Source organism: Boleophthalmus pectinirostris, unplaced genomic scaffold, assembly GCF_026225935.1.
Source record: "Boleophthalmus pectinirostris isolate CB_2022bp ecotype Guang Dong unplaced genomic scaffold, ASM2622593v1 HiC_scaffold_3, whole genome shotgun sequence".
Lineage (NCBI taxonomy): Eukaryota > Metazoa > Chordata > Actinopteri > Gobiiformes > Gobiidae > Boleophthalmus > Boleophthalmus pectinirostris.
Genome location: NW_026571299.1, coordinates 33,097,196 through 33,117,291, shown reverse-complemented (window position 1 = coordinate 33,117,291; position 20,096 = coordinate 33,097,196). Strand labels below are relative to the sequence as shown.

General features: G+C 37.1%; 1 protein-coding gene across 1 annotated transcript in view; it reads left to right on the top strand.

The window, feature by feature from the left end:
- The window catches only part of LOC110168684 (semaphorin-3F-like), a 63,116-nt gene extending 43,419 nt beyond the window's left edge, over positions 1 to 19,697 (top strand). The window contains exons 7-19 of the mRNA XM_020934160.2: positions 539 to 632; positions 3,116 to 3,235; positions 6,214 to 6,353; positions 8,396 to 8,510; positions 13,531 to 13,600; positions 14,852 to 14,996; positions 15,497 to 15,719; positions 16,174 to 16,262; positions 16,338 to 16,379; positions 16,464 to 16,621; positions 17,100 to 17,167; positions 17,249 to 17,382; positions 17,807 to 19,697. Coding sequence (XP_020789819.1) covers positions 539 to 632; positions 3,116 to 3,235; positions 6,214 to 6,353; positions 8,396 to 8,510; positions 13,531 to 13,600; positions 14,852 to 14,996; positions 15,497 to 15,719; positions 16,174 to 16,262; positions 16,338 to 16,379; positions 16,464 to 16,621; positions 17,100 to 17,167; positions 17,249 to 17,382; positions 17,807 to 18,247 — 1,839 coding nt within the window. The 3' untranslated portion in view covers positions 18,248 to 19,697. The remainder of the gene's footprint in view (positions 1 to 538; positions 633 to 3,115; positions 3,236 to 6,213; positions 6,354 to 8,395; positions 8,511 to 13,530; positions 13,601 to 14,851; positions 14,997 to 15,496; positions 15,720 to 16,173; positions 16,263 to 16,337; positions 16,380 to 16,463; positions 16,622 to 17,099; positions 17,168 to 17,248; positions 17,383 to 17,806) is intronic.
- The last annotated feature ends 399 nt before the right edge of the window (positions 19,698 to 20,096 follow it).

Below are 20,096 nucleotides of genomic sequence, written 5' to 3'. Positions count from 1 at the left end.
GTCATATTTTGACTTGAATGTATTCAAGTCAAAGTATTCAAGTATTCAAGTTCATTTCGTTGCGGTAGGTTGTTAGGTAGTGTATTCATCTTCCCTTTCTTAAACAGACTGCTCTTTATGTTGTTGTGGAGGGAAGTATTTTTCTTTCTCTGTTTTTTTCTGCCTTAACGTTTTTCTTTGAAGTACCAGACAAACTCACTTACTTTTATATACATAGACGCAGACTTGGCCAAGGTTCAGTTTGTTGATTCACACAGAGAAATTATAAATATATCAAATTCCTTACAAATTACTAACTTCAAACGCATGCTGAGTGAGTGTTGGAGTGCCCTCAGCGTTTTCCCTTCACCTCTATGATAACTGATGTATTTTGTGTTCTCCTCAGAAGACCTTATGTGCCTTTAGGGTCTTGTCATTAAACTGCGCCTGAAGCTTATCATTACTTGATACTACGAAAGTGCCTTCCAAACTTTGACATGGACAAAACTGAATAAAACATCAAGCATATCACAATATTGAAACTATTCTAATTTTACAGGAATACATCTTCAGACTTGAACCTGGCAAAGTGGATTCTGGGAAAGGAAAATGCCCCTATGACCCCAAACTCAACAGTGTCTCTGCTTTGATCAGTAAGTACACCTTCTTTACAGCATGTCTCACATATTTTAAAGCTGCACTATGTAACTTTTCTGGTGCAGGGATTCAAATATTCACTATTACTTTGATCATACTGTATATACAATAGTACACAGTGCACCTTTAATACAACTTTATCACATACAGTTATGATGGTCTGACTTTATGTAGCCTGAGGTCAAATTATTTTTCAATGTCATAAAACCTCTCTTCCATGATGTCAGAGTATAATCATTATTATTAAAATCCAGAACTTAAATGCCCCCGTGAATTATAAGATGAACATTATTTAGATACAGTATGTACTTTTGTAAAATTATAAGATATAAGATCATTTATAATTGTGGAACATGTAAAGACGTGAATGAACACAGTCTATTACTTTCTAGCAACATTTAATGGTTTCCTTAACTGACTGATCAAACTGTCTTTCACTAAACATAGGCTAATAGAACAAGGTAGAAAGGGTTTCAAAAATAGTTATCTGCACAGTGTTTATGAAATTGGGAGATTTCGACTTGTGTCTGATCATTTTTAGTTTTTCTAAAAAATATCTGAAAATTACTTGACAGTAGGGGTGTAACAATATCCAAGTCTCACGATACGATATTGTCACAGTATGAACCTCACGGTATCATATTTATTGCGAGATCATGTGAAAGTTCACGATATCCAAATCTCTCAGTATGATATTTTCATGGTATGATATTTAAAATGCCTTGACAAGACTTAATCCATAGTTATTTCTTCTTGTAGTCTACTCTGAAATGGAGCAAAGGATCATGGTCTATGTAGCCTTCTCTGTCTTTTTTTTTAGCTAATGCTGCACCATAACTCTTAATTTAAGCAAAGAGATTGTAATTCAATATATTGTGATGGTCCACGATATTATTGTGAGAACTTTGATGACACAATATCACGATATTTCGGTTATTTTAGCATCCCTAAAGGGGAACAATACAGGATACTTTTATGCTTGGGAATTTCAAAAGACAGTTAAGCACAAACCAAATTCCTTTACATTGTCTAATAATACACCTGAACCTTACCCATGTTTTTGTGCGGTTGTATTGTGAATGTCCTTGCTTCACTTGGTCGTCTGTTGTCAGCAGTTACAGGTGGTCCCACATGCTGAGAATTCACTTCATTCACAACAGCCCCTCTGAACTGTTTAAGAATGTGCATGTCACTTTAAGACCGCTAACCAGGGGAGCATATTTAACCTTTGTGTTGTTTGACTCTGGAGCAGGTGGATTTCCCCTGTTACAGCATTCAACAACATTTCAGTCACTATTGGCAAGAAGCACTTGTTTATTCAGATGCACAATGTAGTAAGATAGAAGTTCAGAAGTGGGGTTGAAATATAATCATTTCTGCACAAATCTAAATATTTACTAGGGCCCTCGAGTCACGTGAATGAAACTCATTGATATATTTGTTACTATTCAGTGCGATGGTGGCTAGTGGAGAGATACTGTGAAAGTAACTAAGAAATTCTGACCCTTGTGAAAGCTTTAGGTGCCTTGTCAAGTGAACACAAGCAGTTTGATTTCTACATTGAAGGAACAGTAGTGACACAAGAGCTGCTGTACCACAAATTGTTAAAGGTCCTATATTACACAAAAATAACGTGATTTAAGCCATATTATAATGTTGTTTCCTCATCAAAAACATACCCAGAGTTGTGTTTTGTTTCATTCACACAATTTTGAGTAATTCTCCATTATTAGTCTGTCCAGATCCCCAACGCTCAAAGTACCTACTGCCATCTACCTTTTATCCTTTTTTCAGTAGAGATAAAATTATCCAAATAATTCTAGTGAATGTGTATAGCTTGAAAACACAGTGGAGGACGCCCTGTATTACTACATGACATCACAAGGTGGAACAGAGTGTTTTCTGTTTGAGAGAAGACCACGGCCTAAATATACAGGGTTTGTTTTAAACATGTGTGAATGAAACAAAACACAACTCCAGTATGTTTTTGATGAGGCAACAGCATTATAACACAGACCAGAAAATAACACCAAATATGCCGTAAGGAAGTTCATACTGGCCAAAGTTTTCAGAATACACACATATTATTGCATGAGCTAGGTTGTCATAACACTGAACAATATGACAACTAATCACTGACAGATAGTTATATGTCATGTTTAATTTTTGTCACATTGTCAGCTGCTCTCCAAATCACCAAGCGTGATAATAAAATAACAATATAGCTATGACATAAAGTCAATGGGGAGTTTGTATGACTGATTTTTATGGCCTTTTACAAAAATTACAGTGATTGTTAGGTCATTAAATACCCACTGCTGTGTGTGCCGTCATTCAGATGTAGTCTTTGAGAGATGAGGCAACTTGAAACCAGTGCTTCAATCATACTGTATATATATGTTTCTTATTTTAACCTGTTAGAAAGATGACTTCACCTCCATGACAACCTCCTGTGTTTCTGTGTTTGTGCGAATGACAGATGGGGAGCTCTATGCCGGAGTCTACATCGATTTCATGGGAACGGACTCGGCCATCTTCCGCACACTGGGCAGGAAGACAGCCATGAGGACCGATCAGTATAATTCCAGATGGCTCAATGGTAAACTCATATTCCACTGTATCTCTTCTAGTATCTTAAAGGGGACATAATATGACTTAGTTATGGTGTTTAGTGTTATACTATTACTTATGGAGATCATGTGATTTTACATTGTGTTCATTGTAAACTGCTATATTGATCAAAAACTACAAACAAAAAGGGTCCCTCTTTATAGTCGCATTTCTTTTACACAATTTTATTTATTTTTTTTTTAGTTATGTGAGATTTTTTTTTTACATTTGTCTGTTGGAACTGGTGTCTGATTTTAAAAAAAGGACTCTGAGTGGAGATAGTGGGTAGGTGAAAACTGACATTTTCTAAGCTCTGACGCCTCAAATTCAGGACAAACATACACTCAGACATGTTTGAATCAATACAAATAAATCTGTGTGTAAGCTAAAGATGAGGGAAAACCTTTGTAACATGGTTAATCTCTTATAAAAGTACATTTTGCCTAATATGTCTGCTTTAAGTGAAACTATGCAGCAGTGTTCATACTTTGTAAGAACAAGATATGTTGATAATTCCATGCTGTTTCACATGACCCAGGGATCATTCGATACCAAAGCAGAAAATTGTTGATTGCGTGCGGCTGCAGGGTTGGACAGTGCGGTCACTAGTCCATAGCTAATTACTGCACGTCGATAATGACCCTGAGTGGAGCTTGTAATCGCAAATGAACCGTGGATGTCACAGCACTAAAAAGGCCAGTTGGCAGATGGGGAAAAGAACTAGATACTTTTAGCCCTAACGCGTTACTCATTGCTTTGTTGAAGGAGTAAGGCATTTTGTAAATCATGCATAACAAAATAATACTTCATATAAAGAGAAATGTATTTAGTTTCTTTTGGGGGTAATTTATATAGAGTATCAGTAATGGAATACAATTGCAGAAGAAGGAAAACTAATCAAGCAAGTTTTACAATGATCATTCATTTGCTGTCGTTTAAAGGAGCACTACGTAACTTTTCATGTGCCACTTTTTATGGAGTTTGCATTGCTTTGTCTAGACGAGAATGTTCCACTGTATGTCATTAAACACATCTAGATATCCATGGAAACAACAAACTGATGCTACGAGGCCAAGTTGTAAGTCAGAGCTGTGGAATGTAAGAATTCATGTTTTTTGAGTTATTTTTGTTTTTCTTTAATTCAATAAATGCAAGTTAGATATGTCATAACATCTCATGAAGACCAGCTGTAGTGTACTTCCTATTAAAGTTACAGAATGTTGCATAATTAAATGCTACATTATTTACTTATTTGACTCATTTATATGTACATAAATGAGTCAAAGTAAATAATGTAGCAAAAATTATCAAAAGGTGGTATCACATTTATAAACACGCTTTAGCTATATCTTGTTAGCTGATGCAACGTCATGTCACCCAATCAATCATACCAATCAGTGTCATCATTATCATTTTTATTTTTACCTTTGACCCTGTTGCCCCCGACAACGGTAGTCCCCTGGTGATGTAAGAACAAAATGGGGGACACCTGAGTCCTGCTAATCAGCTGTCCAATCAGTGCTACATCATACCCCTGTCCTTCCCCCACTCCTTCCCCTCTCTCCTCTCCACTCCCTCTCTCCTCCCCCTCTCTCCCTCTCTGTGTGGAACTCCTGGTTAGTCTTGATTCAGTTTGGCCCCCTTTGGGACCATGGCCGCCCACTGCTGTGCAATGTCCTAGTAAGCCAGTCAGCTGAAGCATGCTGTGATGCCATATTGGGTGACAGCATTAGAGGGAAAATAATGGGTCAAATCTAGTTCAGAGGATTGTGGTTGTTCTTTTTACATTGTTTCTGGTAGCTTCTTTCTCCCTATAAAAGATTTTTCAGCTCTCTTTTTGGCTTTGTCTTTAGGGGTGGCGGAAACAAATCATATTACATGACTAATATGAGCACTTTGTGTAGAGAATTTTAGAAAGATGCCCATTCTGATATCAGATAGATTTGTTCACGTGTGTAGATGTGTTACCTGGAATTTATACACTGCATGCGCAGCTGCTCCTGCAATGCCAGCCTCTGTATATTCTCATGTTTAAACAAAAACACTTTTATATTGCTCACATATTCATTGGATGGATTACATTTTAAAACAATACAATATTTGATAAGAGAGTTGCTGCTTTGCAGCATTAACAAGCCTTGGCTGTGGTGGTTGCATTAATGAGGCTACTCACCATTTAACTTTGTTGTCTGCACCATGCTTCTGTTCCTTCCAAGGTTGTTCTTGTAAAGTTGCTGTTTTATGTCGTAAAGTGTTTTATATTTATCCTCCATGGCTATAAACTTTCCGTAGTCCATTACAAGTCATTCTCTGAGCTCCTGGATACGATGCATGATGTTTATGTGACTGTAGTGGTTTTACAGATCTTATTTTGAAAGGGCATTGGAAGTTTATTTTGACACTACATGCTTATTTCCTGTCTTCCCCCTGCTTAAAAGCTTGGAAATGCTGATGTTAAAATATTTGAAGCCCAACCTAATTTGAGCGTCCAGTTAACATGAATAGCGATACCTGCGCATATGCTGCATTTACGCGCTGTTACTGCTTTGGTGTAAATAGGGGGTCACTTTTGGAATGTGATGTTAACGTTCCTGTGCCTGATTTTTTTTCCTTGTATGTGGAATATGTAAAATTTGTCTTGCCTCAATACAGGTATATTGAATAAATAGCTCTTGTGGTCACAATAACTCCGTTGTGCACTGTCTGCATGCAGTTAAGAAGTATTTTATTGTGCATGTTAAGCATGCCCAGAATGCATAAGATAAATCAGAAATAAGTTCAGACCACTGCAAACTGTTTAAAATGAACTACTTCTGTTTTTCACATTTTTAAGACAATAAAATGAGGCACAGTACAGTTTAAGGAACTTTCTTGTAATGTGCTGTATAATAATTTCCTATATATATATTTTTTTCTTTCAAACTATAACTTTAATTATCTTCATTACTCATTTTCTCCTCTGCTCAGATCCAACCTTTGTCCACGCTCACCTCATCCCTGACAGTGGAGAGAAAAACGACGACAAACTCTACTTCTTCTTCAGAGAGAAAGCCACAGAGATGGGCCAGAGTCCAATGACCCAGTCCAGGATCGGCCGCATCTGCCTGGTGTGTTCATATCTACATAATAGTTACTGCGTCTGTCATTCTTAAGGAGGTCCCCGTGATCATGTGTAATTGCTATACTTTACTCACAACAGACACAGGCATCATCCTTTATGTTTTGGCTCCACTGCTATGTTTGGATGTCGTCGTGCTATTTTGGTGCTTAAGATTAGGAGTTAGAGCATAGCAGAGCAGTGTCGCCACCTCTTTGCACAGAGGACGCAATTCTGTAGCTCTTTACATTGTGTTTCATTTTAGTCAATACCATACAATTAATCATTACTATCTGCATTTAAAACCATTCAAAACATTTATACACTGGCCTAAAATCCCCACTTCAGGTTATCTGAATTTAGGTATGCTCTTTTGTTTACTCAATTTGAATAGATAAATTACTTTATCACTTCGTATTTGTTCACATTTGTAACAAAATGGAAGTAGTAGATAATGTATTGTCCTTATAAAAAATGGTTTCCAGTGAGTAACATGACAGGACTTTTAACATTAAGAGGATGACCAGGTAAACAACGTATAAAAAACAATAGACAACAGGCTTAATGAGAAACCTACATTAAAACATAATATATTTCATTATATACAAAACATTACATACAAAACATATTACATTAATAGTTAATTAATGAATCTGCTTAGACTTAAATTTAGATCTCTTGTAGTTAAATATACAGTAGTTACTGTACTGTATACAACTTCATTCTTATTCATCGTAACAATTAATCCTTAAAAGTAGCCCTTAGTGGAATCATTTTGGTACTAGTTTTCACAACTGTCCTTTTTTTCTTATAGGTATTTTCAGGGTATGTGTCTGTTCCATTTGCATTTGTTTTGCCTTGAGGATATCCAACTTGAATCAACAGGGACCAAAGTATATTTTGTATGTAATGCTTTTATGCACATACCCTGGGTTTCCAACAATATGTCAGTTTAAAGGATGAACTAATATTGGCTTAGTGCGTATCACATGGCACTTTGGTTCAGACTCTTGAGGTTCCGTGGTTACTCTATTCCCACATCGTTTCTCGTCTATCAAATCTCTCCCAATCACCCACAGAACTGAATGCATTTCACAGTACATATGTTCAGACACGCCACATTTTTGTCCAATTGATTTTGACCCTTTATTAGAGTTATGTTCCTGCTCGTGAATCATTTTCTCATGTCCTGTCCTCCACCTCAGAAACACAGTAAGAATTGGCCGAGCGTTTGAGCATGTGGTCCAAACTGAGACAAAGCCGGGCACAAACTTAGCAGTCCCGTCCCAAAAACAGCATTCACCTTGGACAGTTGTTTGAGACAGCTGTGAGTGCGAAGTGGAATATTTATTATGAGTAACATAGATCAGCCAAAACATTATGATCACCTGTTTAGAATATATGTTGTAAATTACTGTGATGGACTGTGTAACTGCTCTTCTCTGCTCACTTGTAGGCCTGGGACTAGGCTACTGAAACTACTTTATGCCACTGACACATAGCAAGATTGTCCCAGTAAACCCCTTTTTTTAAATAATTTAACCTCCTTAGGATCCAATTTTCTGTTGAGCTTAAAGCCATGCTAGCACAAACATGCCAGGAGTTGTGTTTTGTTTCAAGACTGAAGTATAATGAGTCAGTTAAACTAATAAAAGAGTCATGCATTTACATTTGTTATGGGTCAACAACAACAAGTTTTATACATGATAAAACTCTATTTAAATGTAATATTGTACTGTTACGGAAATAATACCAACCAAATATTCATTGTTGTTTGTTAGGTATTGCAATACTTGCCATATTATTCATGCCAACAATGACAATGACAACAATCAGAGTCTTTGAAGTTGAATCATGGCACCATTTCCTGAAGCTATTGTGAAAACAGAATTGGAATTTTGTTTATTTACGCTGACAGAAAAGTCATTAAACTTTGTGCCTGTTTTTATTTCACAAGACTAGGTCATTTTCAGCTCTTAGAACAAAATGAGTATTTATTACCTAAGAAAGACCACAGGTTATGTTATGGCTAATCCTAGTATGTTTGTACAGAATGATGATGGTGGACACTGCTGCCTGGTGAACAAGTGGAGCACCTTCCTCAAAGCTCGTCTGATCTGCTCCGTGCCCGGCTCTGACGGCATCGAGACACACTTTGATGAACTGAGTGAGTGTCTGTTATGTTTGGTATATACATTTGGTTTATTTCAGGATATTGTGCTCCATTTTGATGTGAAGATAGTATGTTCACAAACAAGTTTTGTGGTTCTAATGCTTCAAATAGAGCTCATGTTACAGCCCACATATGCCCAACATCTGTAGAACAATGTAAAAAGTAATGGAGCAATCCAGTATTTGTTAGGTCACTTTTGCAAAATATATTTTTATTTCAATATTGTGAGAATATGTCTGAATGAAGTTTAAATTTAAAATTTAAAAACTCCATTGGTCCATACAAGTTGTACAAGAGAATTGCATAGACCAAATGGGATTCATTCTGAGCTGCTTAAACTGTGGTCTAACTTGACATGCACCATGCATAGGATAGGCCAGGTAGTACCCAGAAACCTACACAGACACAGAGAGCACATGCAGACTCCACACAAAAAAACTGGTCTAGTCTGGTGTTGAACTAAGTGCTTCCTCTACCATGTTCAAGACCTACCTGCTGAACTTCAGAAACAAGCCACAAATAAGAACTATGTACTAGTGAAGTAAAGTCTCACACTTAAATTCTTGATAGCTCATAATACCTCAAAATACCTCAAATAAAAAGTACTAGTCTTTCAGCTGTAAAATCTTAACACATTGTTTTACATGAATGTCTTAAAGTGATTGTAAAAGTAAAAGTTCTTACACACATTCTTGTACAGAAGAGCTGAGATTCTCCTGGCATCAGCTCAAACCTTGTAGATTATCCCACTGTAACATGAATGATAAGATTAAAAGAGGATTTATTCTTTGGGCCTTGAAATTACAAGAACTAGTGGAAAGAGCAGCAAATCTTTCAGCACACAGTGCACAGTCTATGAAAAGACTAAAATTAATCTTAGGGCAAAATAATTTCACTTTCCTCCTTCCATACAGTGTATATGGTCATGTATAATACCAGTGTTATGACAATTTAGAACAAAAACATAAAAAAATCACAGCCCCACTCTGTCTGCAACATTCTGTTGCCCTTTTTATTACATACATAGACTTATAGTGTGGTCAAAAAGGCTCACGCAGCAATTTAAAAAATAAGATGTAAATTCTACAAAAGTTGATTAGTTTCCGAATAGCTAAAATTCTTGTCCATGCTGAAGTATTAAACAGATTTGCTGAGGTTAGAATCCCCAACCACACAGCACACCATGTCTGCCTATGGATATAGTAATACCCACAAACTATTAGAACGAAGGAGAGAGCGAAAACAAGAGAGAGGAAGAGGGGGAGAGAGTGAGAAAAAGAGATCGAGAGAGAAAGAGAACAAGAAGGAGAGAGAGGAGGTGTCTGACAAGAAGAATAGCCATGACTGTGGATGCAATAACATTTTATTGCCTTTTTTAAAATTTAATTACAAAGTGAAACATTGCTCTTTTGTTAGATTATTTTTTAAGTGAAAAAATGTTTGTCCATAACTCTAAAGAACTAGGCTTTATTTGTTTTTAAAATGTTGCATGCTTTCTTCATTATTCTGTAATCCCAGTTGATATTAGGATTTGTTCTAGTTATTAGTTTGTGTTTGTGTGTTCTAGAGTGTGATGATTTCATATTCCCAGATGGGGGGGCTATAAAGAGTTTTCATTATTATTAACAATGTATTTTAATAAAAGAAAATATCCAAAGGTAAAATAAAAAATATTGAACCTTATCATTTATCAGTGACTCTAGACTCTAGACTCTAGAAATCAGCATTTAACAATATTAGTTTTAGCTGCCCCCATATGTATTTAATATTTTTGCCTTATAGAATACGGGGATGCCATCTTAAACCCAGCAATTGTTTTAAACCTGAGACTGTCCATTTCTTCTCTTCATATGTGTTGGTGCAGTCCAAGTTCAGTCATTTTGGTCAATTTGAGTAATTTAAAGGTCATATATTACACAAATGATTGATTCTTGTGAGCTTTAAGCCATGTTAGAATGTTGTTAACTCTTCAAAACATCTCCAAAGTTGTGTTTTGTTTTCTTCATGTTTGAGTTATTCTTTATTATTACTTTGTCTGCAACTCCAAAGCTCAAAATGTTCCGTTCCACGTCGTGATGTCATGTAGTGACAGTTAGTTTTCAAGTTAACAGCTACCTTTTACCTTACCTTTACCTTTTTTAGTTCAGATAGATGGATATTGTCAATTGCAGGACTGAAATGATCCAAATGATTTTAGTGAAGGTGTATGGAGTTTAAAAACACTGAAGCGCTTTCTGTATTACCACATGACATCACAAGGTGGAATAGAGTGTTTTGGGAAGAATTCAGGCTAAATATGCCGTTTGTGTGTTAAACATGTGTGAATGAAACAAAATGTGTGATGAGGAAAACAATATTATAACATACAGTAGATTAGAAAATAGCATAATATGGGCCCCTATTTGGTGCTAGGTGATTTTGAGATAGACTGTTTCAGCATTTTCATAACCTAAGTGAAACAATGGCACTGATAGTGTTGAAGTCCTGTTATCCATCCTCACGTTACAGCATCTGAGATTTTCCTAATATTTTTCAAGCCTTTATTTATATCTGCCTCTTTCGTCTGCTTTGTACTTGGTGAGCGACAGATAAAAGACTATAGACTGCGTTTGATCTGACACTTGGAAACAAAAGTTAGATTTGAGACTCCATTTTCCTGATTTATAACTCTTCTTTTATTGCTTTGTTGACAAAACGTCTGTCAAACTCACGGATCTTTGTGTTAGGAAACTTAGCTGGCTCTCACGTAAAGCATTGATTTATAGATTCAAGTAAACACCGTAAGTTCGTGCACTTCTTGTTTCTCTCAGTGCGTCATCTTTAAGGCCATGTGTGCAGTGTATGTGTTTTTCTCATTGACATTTGAGTCTGAGGTCTCTCCAGTCTCGTCTACCTCTTACTGTCAGAATCTTGTTTTTACAAATTACTTCCACAAACACGCCAGGTTACTTCAGAGAGTATAGTGTTGCGTGTCTGCTCATTGTAAGTGATATTGTTCTCCCATATGTTCTGACCTGTATTTGTTTAAAGGCAGTAGCAACAATGCTGTAATGTACATAAACCTTAAATCCTCCTAGTAAAAATGCACCAATGAATTGAAAATGGTATATATTAAAACATGGGGGTCCAACATCTGCTTGTCGCTATGGAAATTGCTTTACCTGGTATGTTCCACAGTATGGTGTAAATATAATAATGTATTTATCTTGCATGTAGTACATTGCAGGTGTTTTTATTGCTGAAAAAATACATTGAAATACATGCATTGTTACAGTACTTGGTCTGTTTTCTTTAGCATCCATGGTGATACATTAATTTAATACCATACTGTGGAACATTCCAGGCAAACCAATTACATCTCCATGGAAACAAGCAGAAAAGTTACATAGTGTGTCTTTAAGGACCTGTTCACCTGTGTGTTCAGTGCAATCCTTTTTATCCTGTCCAATCCTAACACATTTTTCTTTATTATTTACTCATGATCCTGAACTATTCTCCACTAAATCATTAAAGCGCAGACAGCTCGATTGTCTCAGCCTTGGCCCTAGAGTCTTTGGGACACACAGAGCTACATATGGCTCTTATTAAACCCATGCTTCACCAGAGGTTCCATTTCACATAATTTCACATGTATTCCCCGCTGAGTTCAGGGACTGTAGTTTTAAGCATCACTCGTATTTACATTGTGGGTCCCACTGAGGCCCTTGTAACCACTCGCTGCGCACTTCAATGTCACAGGAACATTTCCTCTTTGGGCTGAAAACAGGTGCATTCTGGGAAACTTGCTGAGGAGCTTTGAGCAGTTTGATAGATTCATATTTATGTTAGCCACCACTTTCTAGCCTCAGCGCCCACTACTAACCACAACACACAACTTTCTTGCTTTCTTTGGATTGAAATAGTCAAACTGAAGCAATTTACAACATAATAAAAGTATTGTACAACCCTACAGTATATCACATGGTTAAACTAGTATGTGTCATTGTACAAACCTACAGTGTGCCTGACCAGCCAGTCCTTTCTACATTCTGTTTGAACCCAGAATGGGCTAGAACCAGACAATAGAGCGTGAAAATCCTTCGTCCTAACTTGAGGCAATCCAACAGCTCTTCTCCAAAATTCTGTTAACAGTCAGAACAAAATATATAACTTCTTTTACCTGAGATAAATGATAGTTTGATGCTTTGATTGTTGATTCTTTAAAAATCCATGTTGTTTCTTAGTCGTTTATGTTGTTTTTTCCCCTTTTTTACATGTAAGCCCCCATGTTTGTTTTTGATTCGAAGTGATCATGCGTCTCTCTGATTGGCTAATCCATGTCAGTTACGCCCTGTGAAATCGGGGAGACAGGATACAGCTTTGTAAGGTTTTCTCAAAGGGTGTGGCTCTGGCTGGCCAGTGTATCAAATGATGAGACCTAACTGTGTTTTTGGTGTATCTTGTCAAACATTTTGGAAACTTATTGCCAGAATTTATTTTCTTTCATTTGTATTTGGCTATAAAAATGTATTCATGAGTTTCACCTCTACGCCATTTTGAGTACTTTTCACCGTTCACAAGAAATAATATTTACCATAGTGTTGAATCGTTATTTGCTATGACAACGGTTTTATTTTTTTATCGCTCATATTAAATCACTCTAAAAATCCATGGATAACAGATGAAGCCTGCACTAAACTTGTCACATCATATTAGCACTCATAAATTCTGTTTTAAACAATAGCCAAGTGTCCTTTACTGAGATGTGCAAGGTTGGCCATCCTTAACAATTTGGCCTGTCTATGGGTTTCAGAGTGATAAAATTTTAGTACCGTTGTCATAGCAATTAACGATTCAAAACAAAATAATATATCTATTGAATGAGGTTGAGTATTCAAAATGGCACCCATAAACAAGAAGTTTAAACCCATGAATGAATTCAAATTAAAGATGAGATTTCTAGATTTCTTCTTACAACAGTTTTGATGTTCAGCCTATATCAATTTTTTTTTTTTTTGTTGTTGTTGTCTTTTAGGGGACGTCTACATCCAACCAACTCAAGACACCAGGAACCCAGTCATCTATGGCGTGTTCTCCGTTTCTGGGTAAGTTTTCTGACATCTTCATCAAACTTTGTGGAAAAAATATCAAAGTACTGTATATATTTGGGTTTACCTCTGAATTTCTCATACCCTTGCCTCAACCTCAAAGTGACGTCTCTCTGTGATGTTGAAATGTTTTTGGCTTGTCAGATCCAAGCTACAGAGTCAAAGAAGTGCAAATGCAGTCTAGAGGGAGGTGCACACTTGGAGCAATGTTTGAGATAATGTTTAAGCTTGGATTAAATGTGAACTACAGCTGCTTATATATAGTTTTAGGACGAGTATGGTGTTTCAGATACATTTAACATCAGATGAATGCATTTCTACTATTACTTTGGTCAGTCCAGGAAGCTTTATTTGTTTTATCAAGTCATTCTCTATTGACAGGTTTATTCAAAAGTCTAATCCAGCTGTTGACTTGGGACTTCTCAGTGAAAAATGTTTATTGGCAAAGCAAGACTGGAACAAATGTGTGGGTTTGAGAGATATTAAGCATGAATACATTTAAAACTTCAATACCACTGTCATCTTTTCCATCTAAGTTTTAAATGATGATTCCATGCATTTAGGGGGGATTTAAAGGTGCACACTGTTGCTTTTCTACATTGAGATGTTATGGCATTGCCTCCAAAAAGCAATGCCATACTGCGGAACATATTTATTTTACATGTATTCAATTACATGTGTTTTTATTGCTACTAAAAGTATTCTTCTCTGACCTGTAACTTGCCTGGTGGCGTCATCTGCTTGTCTCTAGTTAAATGTCATATTGTAGAACATATCAGGCAGTAACAGTAACATTGACAAATACTTTATTGATCCCATGGGAAATTCGATGGAGACAAATCTAATACTTACATAGTGCACCTTTAAGTTAATCAAGCTGTTTATCTTCAATGGAAATGTAACATAATATTAATTAAAGTTGAGTATATATTTCATGTAAAACAGTTTCTCCAGCACGAATTCTGTCCTTTTTTTGCATGTGAGAAGTAGATGTAGTGTTCATTTGTCCATCGTCTGGTTGGGCATCAGTTAGAAAGCAGCTGAAAGCGTTAATGACAGGGCCGTGACAGGAGCAGGCGAGTACGCTCACTGCACATGTGGGTGTGTGTGTGTCTCTATGTCAGACAGCTAGACTCTAGTTTGGGAGCGCTGGTGTTGACATGCATTTCCTATAAGAGGCAGGCTGAATACTATATAATGAGTAGGAAGTGGAGTCATAGTAATTATCCCCGTGCATTTCTCCTGCAGGGCTGTGTTCAAAGGATCTGCAGTCTGTGTCTACTCCATGGCTGATATCCGAATGGTTTTTAACGGACCTTTCGCGCACAAGGAGGGACCCAACTACCAGTGGGTGGCTTATAGTGGCAAGATCCCCTACCCTCGACCAGGCACTGTGAGTACAGATACACAGCTGTAGGGTTTCATATGAGGGGGACAAGAGGGTACATGTTTGCCCACCTTTTGATGGAGCGCAACTGCAGGGGGCCAAAGTCAAGTACAAAATGATTCAGGTGAATGCATTATTAAATAGTGCAACATTAATCTAATTCTGTGGGTCTAATCACCAGTTATATCTATGTCTCTGTTATGAATTATTTATTATCCTTCAGACATAATTTACGATGCAGTGAACAGAGCAACAAAACTCACTGGTCCATAGACAAAATATAAAATTATAGACACCTATATAGATAACCATAGAAAAATAGCAATAAAGCAGCCTGTTATAATTTATTTGTTAAAGGGACAATGCATAATAAAAACAAGAACATTCAAAAACACTACATCTACGTACCAAGTGCTATAGTCAAGGCTGTACAATTTTATATAGGCTTACCTACATAATTTTTTGTTATTCTCAAATTTGATTCCTTTTTCCCACTTGCTTCACAGTGTCCTGGAGGCACTTTCACCCCCAACATGAAATCCACAAAGGATTATCCAGACGAGGTGATCAACTTCATGAGAAACCACCCCACCATGCACAATATGGTTTACCCAGTGCACAAGCGCCCCCTGGTGGTCCGAACTAACGTCGACTATGAGTTCACCACAATCGCAGTGGACCAGGTCACAGCTGCAGACGGCAACTATGAGGTGCTCTTCTTGGGAACAGGTCAGTGAAAAAAGTATATATATATTGCAAAGTATGAGAATACAGTATTAGGAATAGAACTAGTACTGTTATCATACAGAGGAAGTTAAAAGCATATAGGGCCAATTAAAAGTACATTAATTAATAGTACTTGGTTTTGATAAATTTCTAGGAGTGAAAAATATTGTGTTTTTTGTAGTTTTTCAAGTTTGACATTTGTTTATTTTCATTGGCAATAAAATTAAATGTCTGAAAATGATTGTGCTACCAGCTCAAATAACAACATTCATTTTTGTTTGAAGTTTTTTGATCATGAAGGAATGAGTTTATGACTTGGCTGAACTTTATTTGACATTTCTTCTGCAAAAGAAATCTTGAAAATCTTTTAAATATCTAGTATTTGAATATACAATTACCCATGCATCATTTATAGTCATGATATGATGTTGATATTGAAATTGTGTTTGTGTTGTAGACCGAGGAACAGTCCAAAAGGTGATAGTTCTCCCCAGAGACGACCTGCTGACGGAGGAGCTGGTGCTGGAGGAGGTCGAAGTCTTCAAGGTCTGACATTTTAATTCACTTCATTCATGTGTAACTATTGCACACTTTAATTTGCATTCTTGTCCATCTTTACAGGTCCCTACTCCTATCACCACAATGAAGATTTCCTCCAAACGGGTAAATATTTTGTCATCTCTCTAAAGCAATAATATAATATATAATAATATCTCCTAATTATTATCCCATGTGCCATGTTTTTAGCAACAGCTGTACGTGAGCTCGGTGCTGGGCGTGACCCACCTGGCGCTGCATCGCTGTGATGTGTATGGAGAGGCCTGTGCCGACTGCTGTTTGGCCCGAGACCCCTATTGCGCCTGGGACGGCAAGTCCTGCTCACGCTACTCTGCCTCCCAGAAGAGGTCAGTCTGCAGCACAGAACACTTTACATGTAGTCATGCCTACTATTTGTACAGGTTTCTCATTATAAAAGTTCACTTTTATTCATAATTTAAAATGTATTTGTTCTGGGTAATAGTTAGATTAACGCTCAAGTGTTTGCACACAGACATGTTGGACAGTTTGAAAAACCCAAATTAACATTATCTGTTTAATGTTAATTTGTGCTCTTCGAAAAAACAGAGCTAGTGATTAGCTTTTGTGTTTTATAACTTTTTTAATTGTTTTATAAATTATTGTCAAACATAAAAGAACAATTATCTGACTTTAAGCACTTAGTGCTTATTGAGCACAAATGTTCACGACTGCATAATAGATTTTTGCTAATGCTTCTTGCCATCCTGATATTGCAAATTAGCATTTCTGAGCTAGTTTGTATTAATGTTAATGCATGCATATGCCAAAGTTCATACTAAGCAGTTTTCTCTGACCCTCCTCTAGACGGAGTCGTCGGCAGGATGTAAAATATGGTAACCCAATCCGCCAGTGCAGAGGCTACAACTCCAATGGTAAGTGCATAAAACTGGAAAAAGTCTGTTATAATATATACTTTCTGTTATCTAATTTGAATTATGTTACTTGATCCACAGCCAATAAGAACACACTGGAGTCGGTGCAGTACGGGGTGGAGGGCAGCACCACATTTCTGGAGTGTCAGGCTCGCTCTCCTCACATGTCTCTGAAATGGCACTTGCAGAAAGAGAACAGTGACAGGAAGAAAGAGGTCAGCCTATGTTTTTACTGGTGTGCTATGAGCTGGGGTTCAGGTAGTGAGGAATCAGGTCAGAGAGAATCCTTTTAGGTTTAAACCCACTGGATTTCAGCCTTGAAAATGGCAACTCAAATGAGAGACTCAAAATTTGTGTGAGGCTGAATTCAGCTTTCTGACTGAATAATCATCTCAACTCAAACACCAAATGTCAACATCAACACCTTGGCCATCATCTACAGTTTTTTGTCATCAAGGATAAATATATACATAAACTATTTCTACCTATCCTCACTTTAAATTGTAATATCAATAAAATTAATGGTTGTATATAGATTGCATCCAAGATCCAAGACCAGAAAACATTTTCAAATGTTTAAAAGTGATGATCATTCCTAATGTAATCATACATCTATTATGTTGTCTTTTGTGTGTGTAGATTCGCTCTGAGGGCCGTATCCTGAAGACCGAACACGGGCTCCTGATCCGCTCCCTGCAGGCGTCTGACAGTGGCATCTACCAGTGCACCTCCACCGAGAAGAACTTCAAACACACCCTGGTCAAACTGCAGCTCGTGGTCTTGTCTGGCCGCACCGTCAACAACGTCCTGGTGGAGACCGGCAGCCCCGCCCTGCCCCCCCTCCAGTCCAGCGCATGGACCCCCTCTGCTGGACAGTACAAGGACCTCCTCACCATCCTCAGCCAGCCAGAAATGGGACTCATCAATCAGTACTGTCAAGATTACTGGCAACTGGGAGACAGTGGACTCAGTGAAAGTCCCGTCATCAAAGCTAAAGGTTTGAAGGAGTTTAAGGAGCAAAGGAAGCCACGTAACCGCAGGCATCATGACGAGGAGACTACTGCAGTACCTCTCACATGAGGAGACTGTTACTGAGTATTTTCAAATATCAACACTGCTACCCCCACCCACACAAGGGACGAACTTGAGCGACAAAGTGATGGACAAGAAAGACTGAAACCAAAAGCAAACAGCACAAACACATATTTATTGTATGCTGTAAAAAGTAAATCTTTGTTATCTAGAGAGATGTTTTGTGAATAGGTACTTGTGCAAATATGGTTGTTATATATTAGTGTTACTGTGTATTATGTTGAAAAATGTTCATGTTTGATGTTAATGGGACAAAGCTATAGTACATCGGAACGGACTGTATAAGAAAAGGTGGAGTTTTCTGACTGCTGGCAGTATTCAGTCTTTTAAGCTGGAGCCATGTCATTTTTTGTGGTGAATTTCCGAGACTTCCTTAAAAAAACACTTTCTACACTCAACGCTGCACTTCAATGGACATTTATAGATGCCTGGATGTCGCAGCTTTGACAACACGGACAGACATACCGGAAGCTCATTGGCTGACAGTCCAGTAGCCCCGCCCGTGAGCGATCACATGACTATCTTCCAATCTCCAATGCTGTTTTGTTTATATGTGAATAAGGCATCTTGTATCCCTGTGACTGTCGTGATAAGCTGTTTTGGAAAAGGGTCTTATGATAACACAATAGGAATTTCATTACCTTTGTCTTTTTAGGGATTAGCAACTCCGACAGGCAGCTAAATGTGATATTTTCAAAAATTTAAAGACGCACCTTCTGTTCTTAAAATCTGGATTAATACTCAACAGTTTTAGAAGATTTTTGGGTAACATTTCATAATTGCTATACTTTAAATAGTCTTTATAAAGCATGAATGATAGACTTAAATGAACAAATAGTTAATTAAGAAAGGCCTAGTTTTAATTAATGCCCAGACTCCTTGATCAAGTATCACTATTAAGAATCTATCTGTTCAATTTGCATGCCTTTCTCCATGCTTTATTAAGACTAATTAAGGTGCAGTTATTATAAAGTGGTATCGATTTTTTTTAAGATCATTCATTCAAAGTTTGCATTCCTATCCATAAAATAAAAGGCCATTTTAAGAGTGCTAGACGTCACATATGTTTTTAGCACTAAAGCTCAAAAAGCTCACTAAATTATTGTTACAAGCACAACCACTAAAAAGCTAAGGAGAAATGTAGCCAGTTGTTACTTTACTTTGTGCATGGCATGTACAGTGTATGTGAATGGTACTTGTCTAATGTTGCTGTGGCTGTTCGTGAATGTCTTATTTCATTGTGGTACAACAATCACCTTTTATGGTCAAAAATGTGGAGAGGGTGGATTTCATGTCAATGCTTTTCTTTCTCTGTACGTCTCTTTCACAAGCATTATTTTTGGTTTCCATTTGAGGTGAAACGACGTATCTGAACATGCACAGTGGATGTTATTGTACTTGTAAATTGATTATCTTTTCTTCCTTCATAAATGTTGACAACTAATAAATTAAAGCTCTATATTTTATAATAATATGGGTTTTCTGGTGATGACAATTCTAATGATATAACTAATCTCGCAAGGGTAAAAATGCTTTGTAGATATTTGAGTCAGGCATCTTCAAGTTTAGGGGAGCAAATTCATGTCAGAACGAGTTGTTCTTCTGCCCTCTGCAGCTTACGTACATTAGTATCCAGTTCAACATATATGCTTGGTCCTCAGAACTACAAATCCTACTTAAACTTTACTCCATTACTGATACTGACCCCTTGTGGTTTATTGTGGTATTTCTGATCCTATACAGATAAAACCTGAACTAGCAATTATTTAGTCAATAGGGCAACAAAATATCAGTGTTATAAATGCTTTCTTGCCTCATTGCTATGAAACTTTTCTGG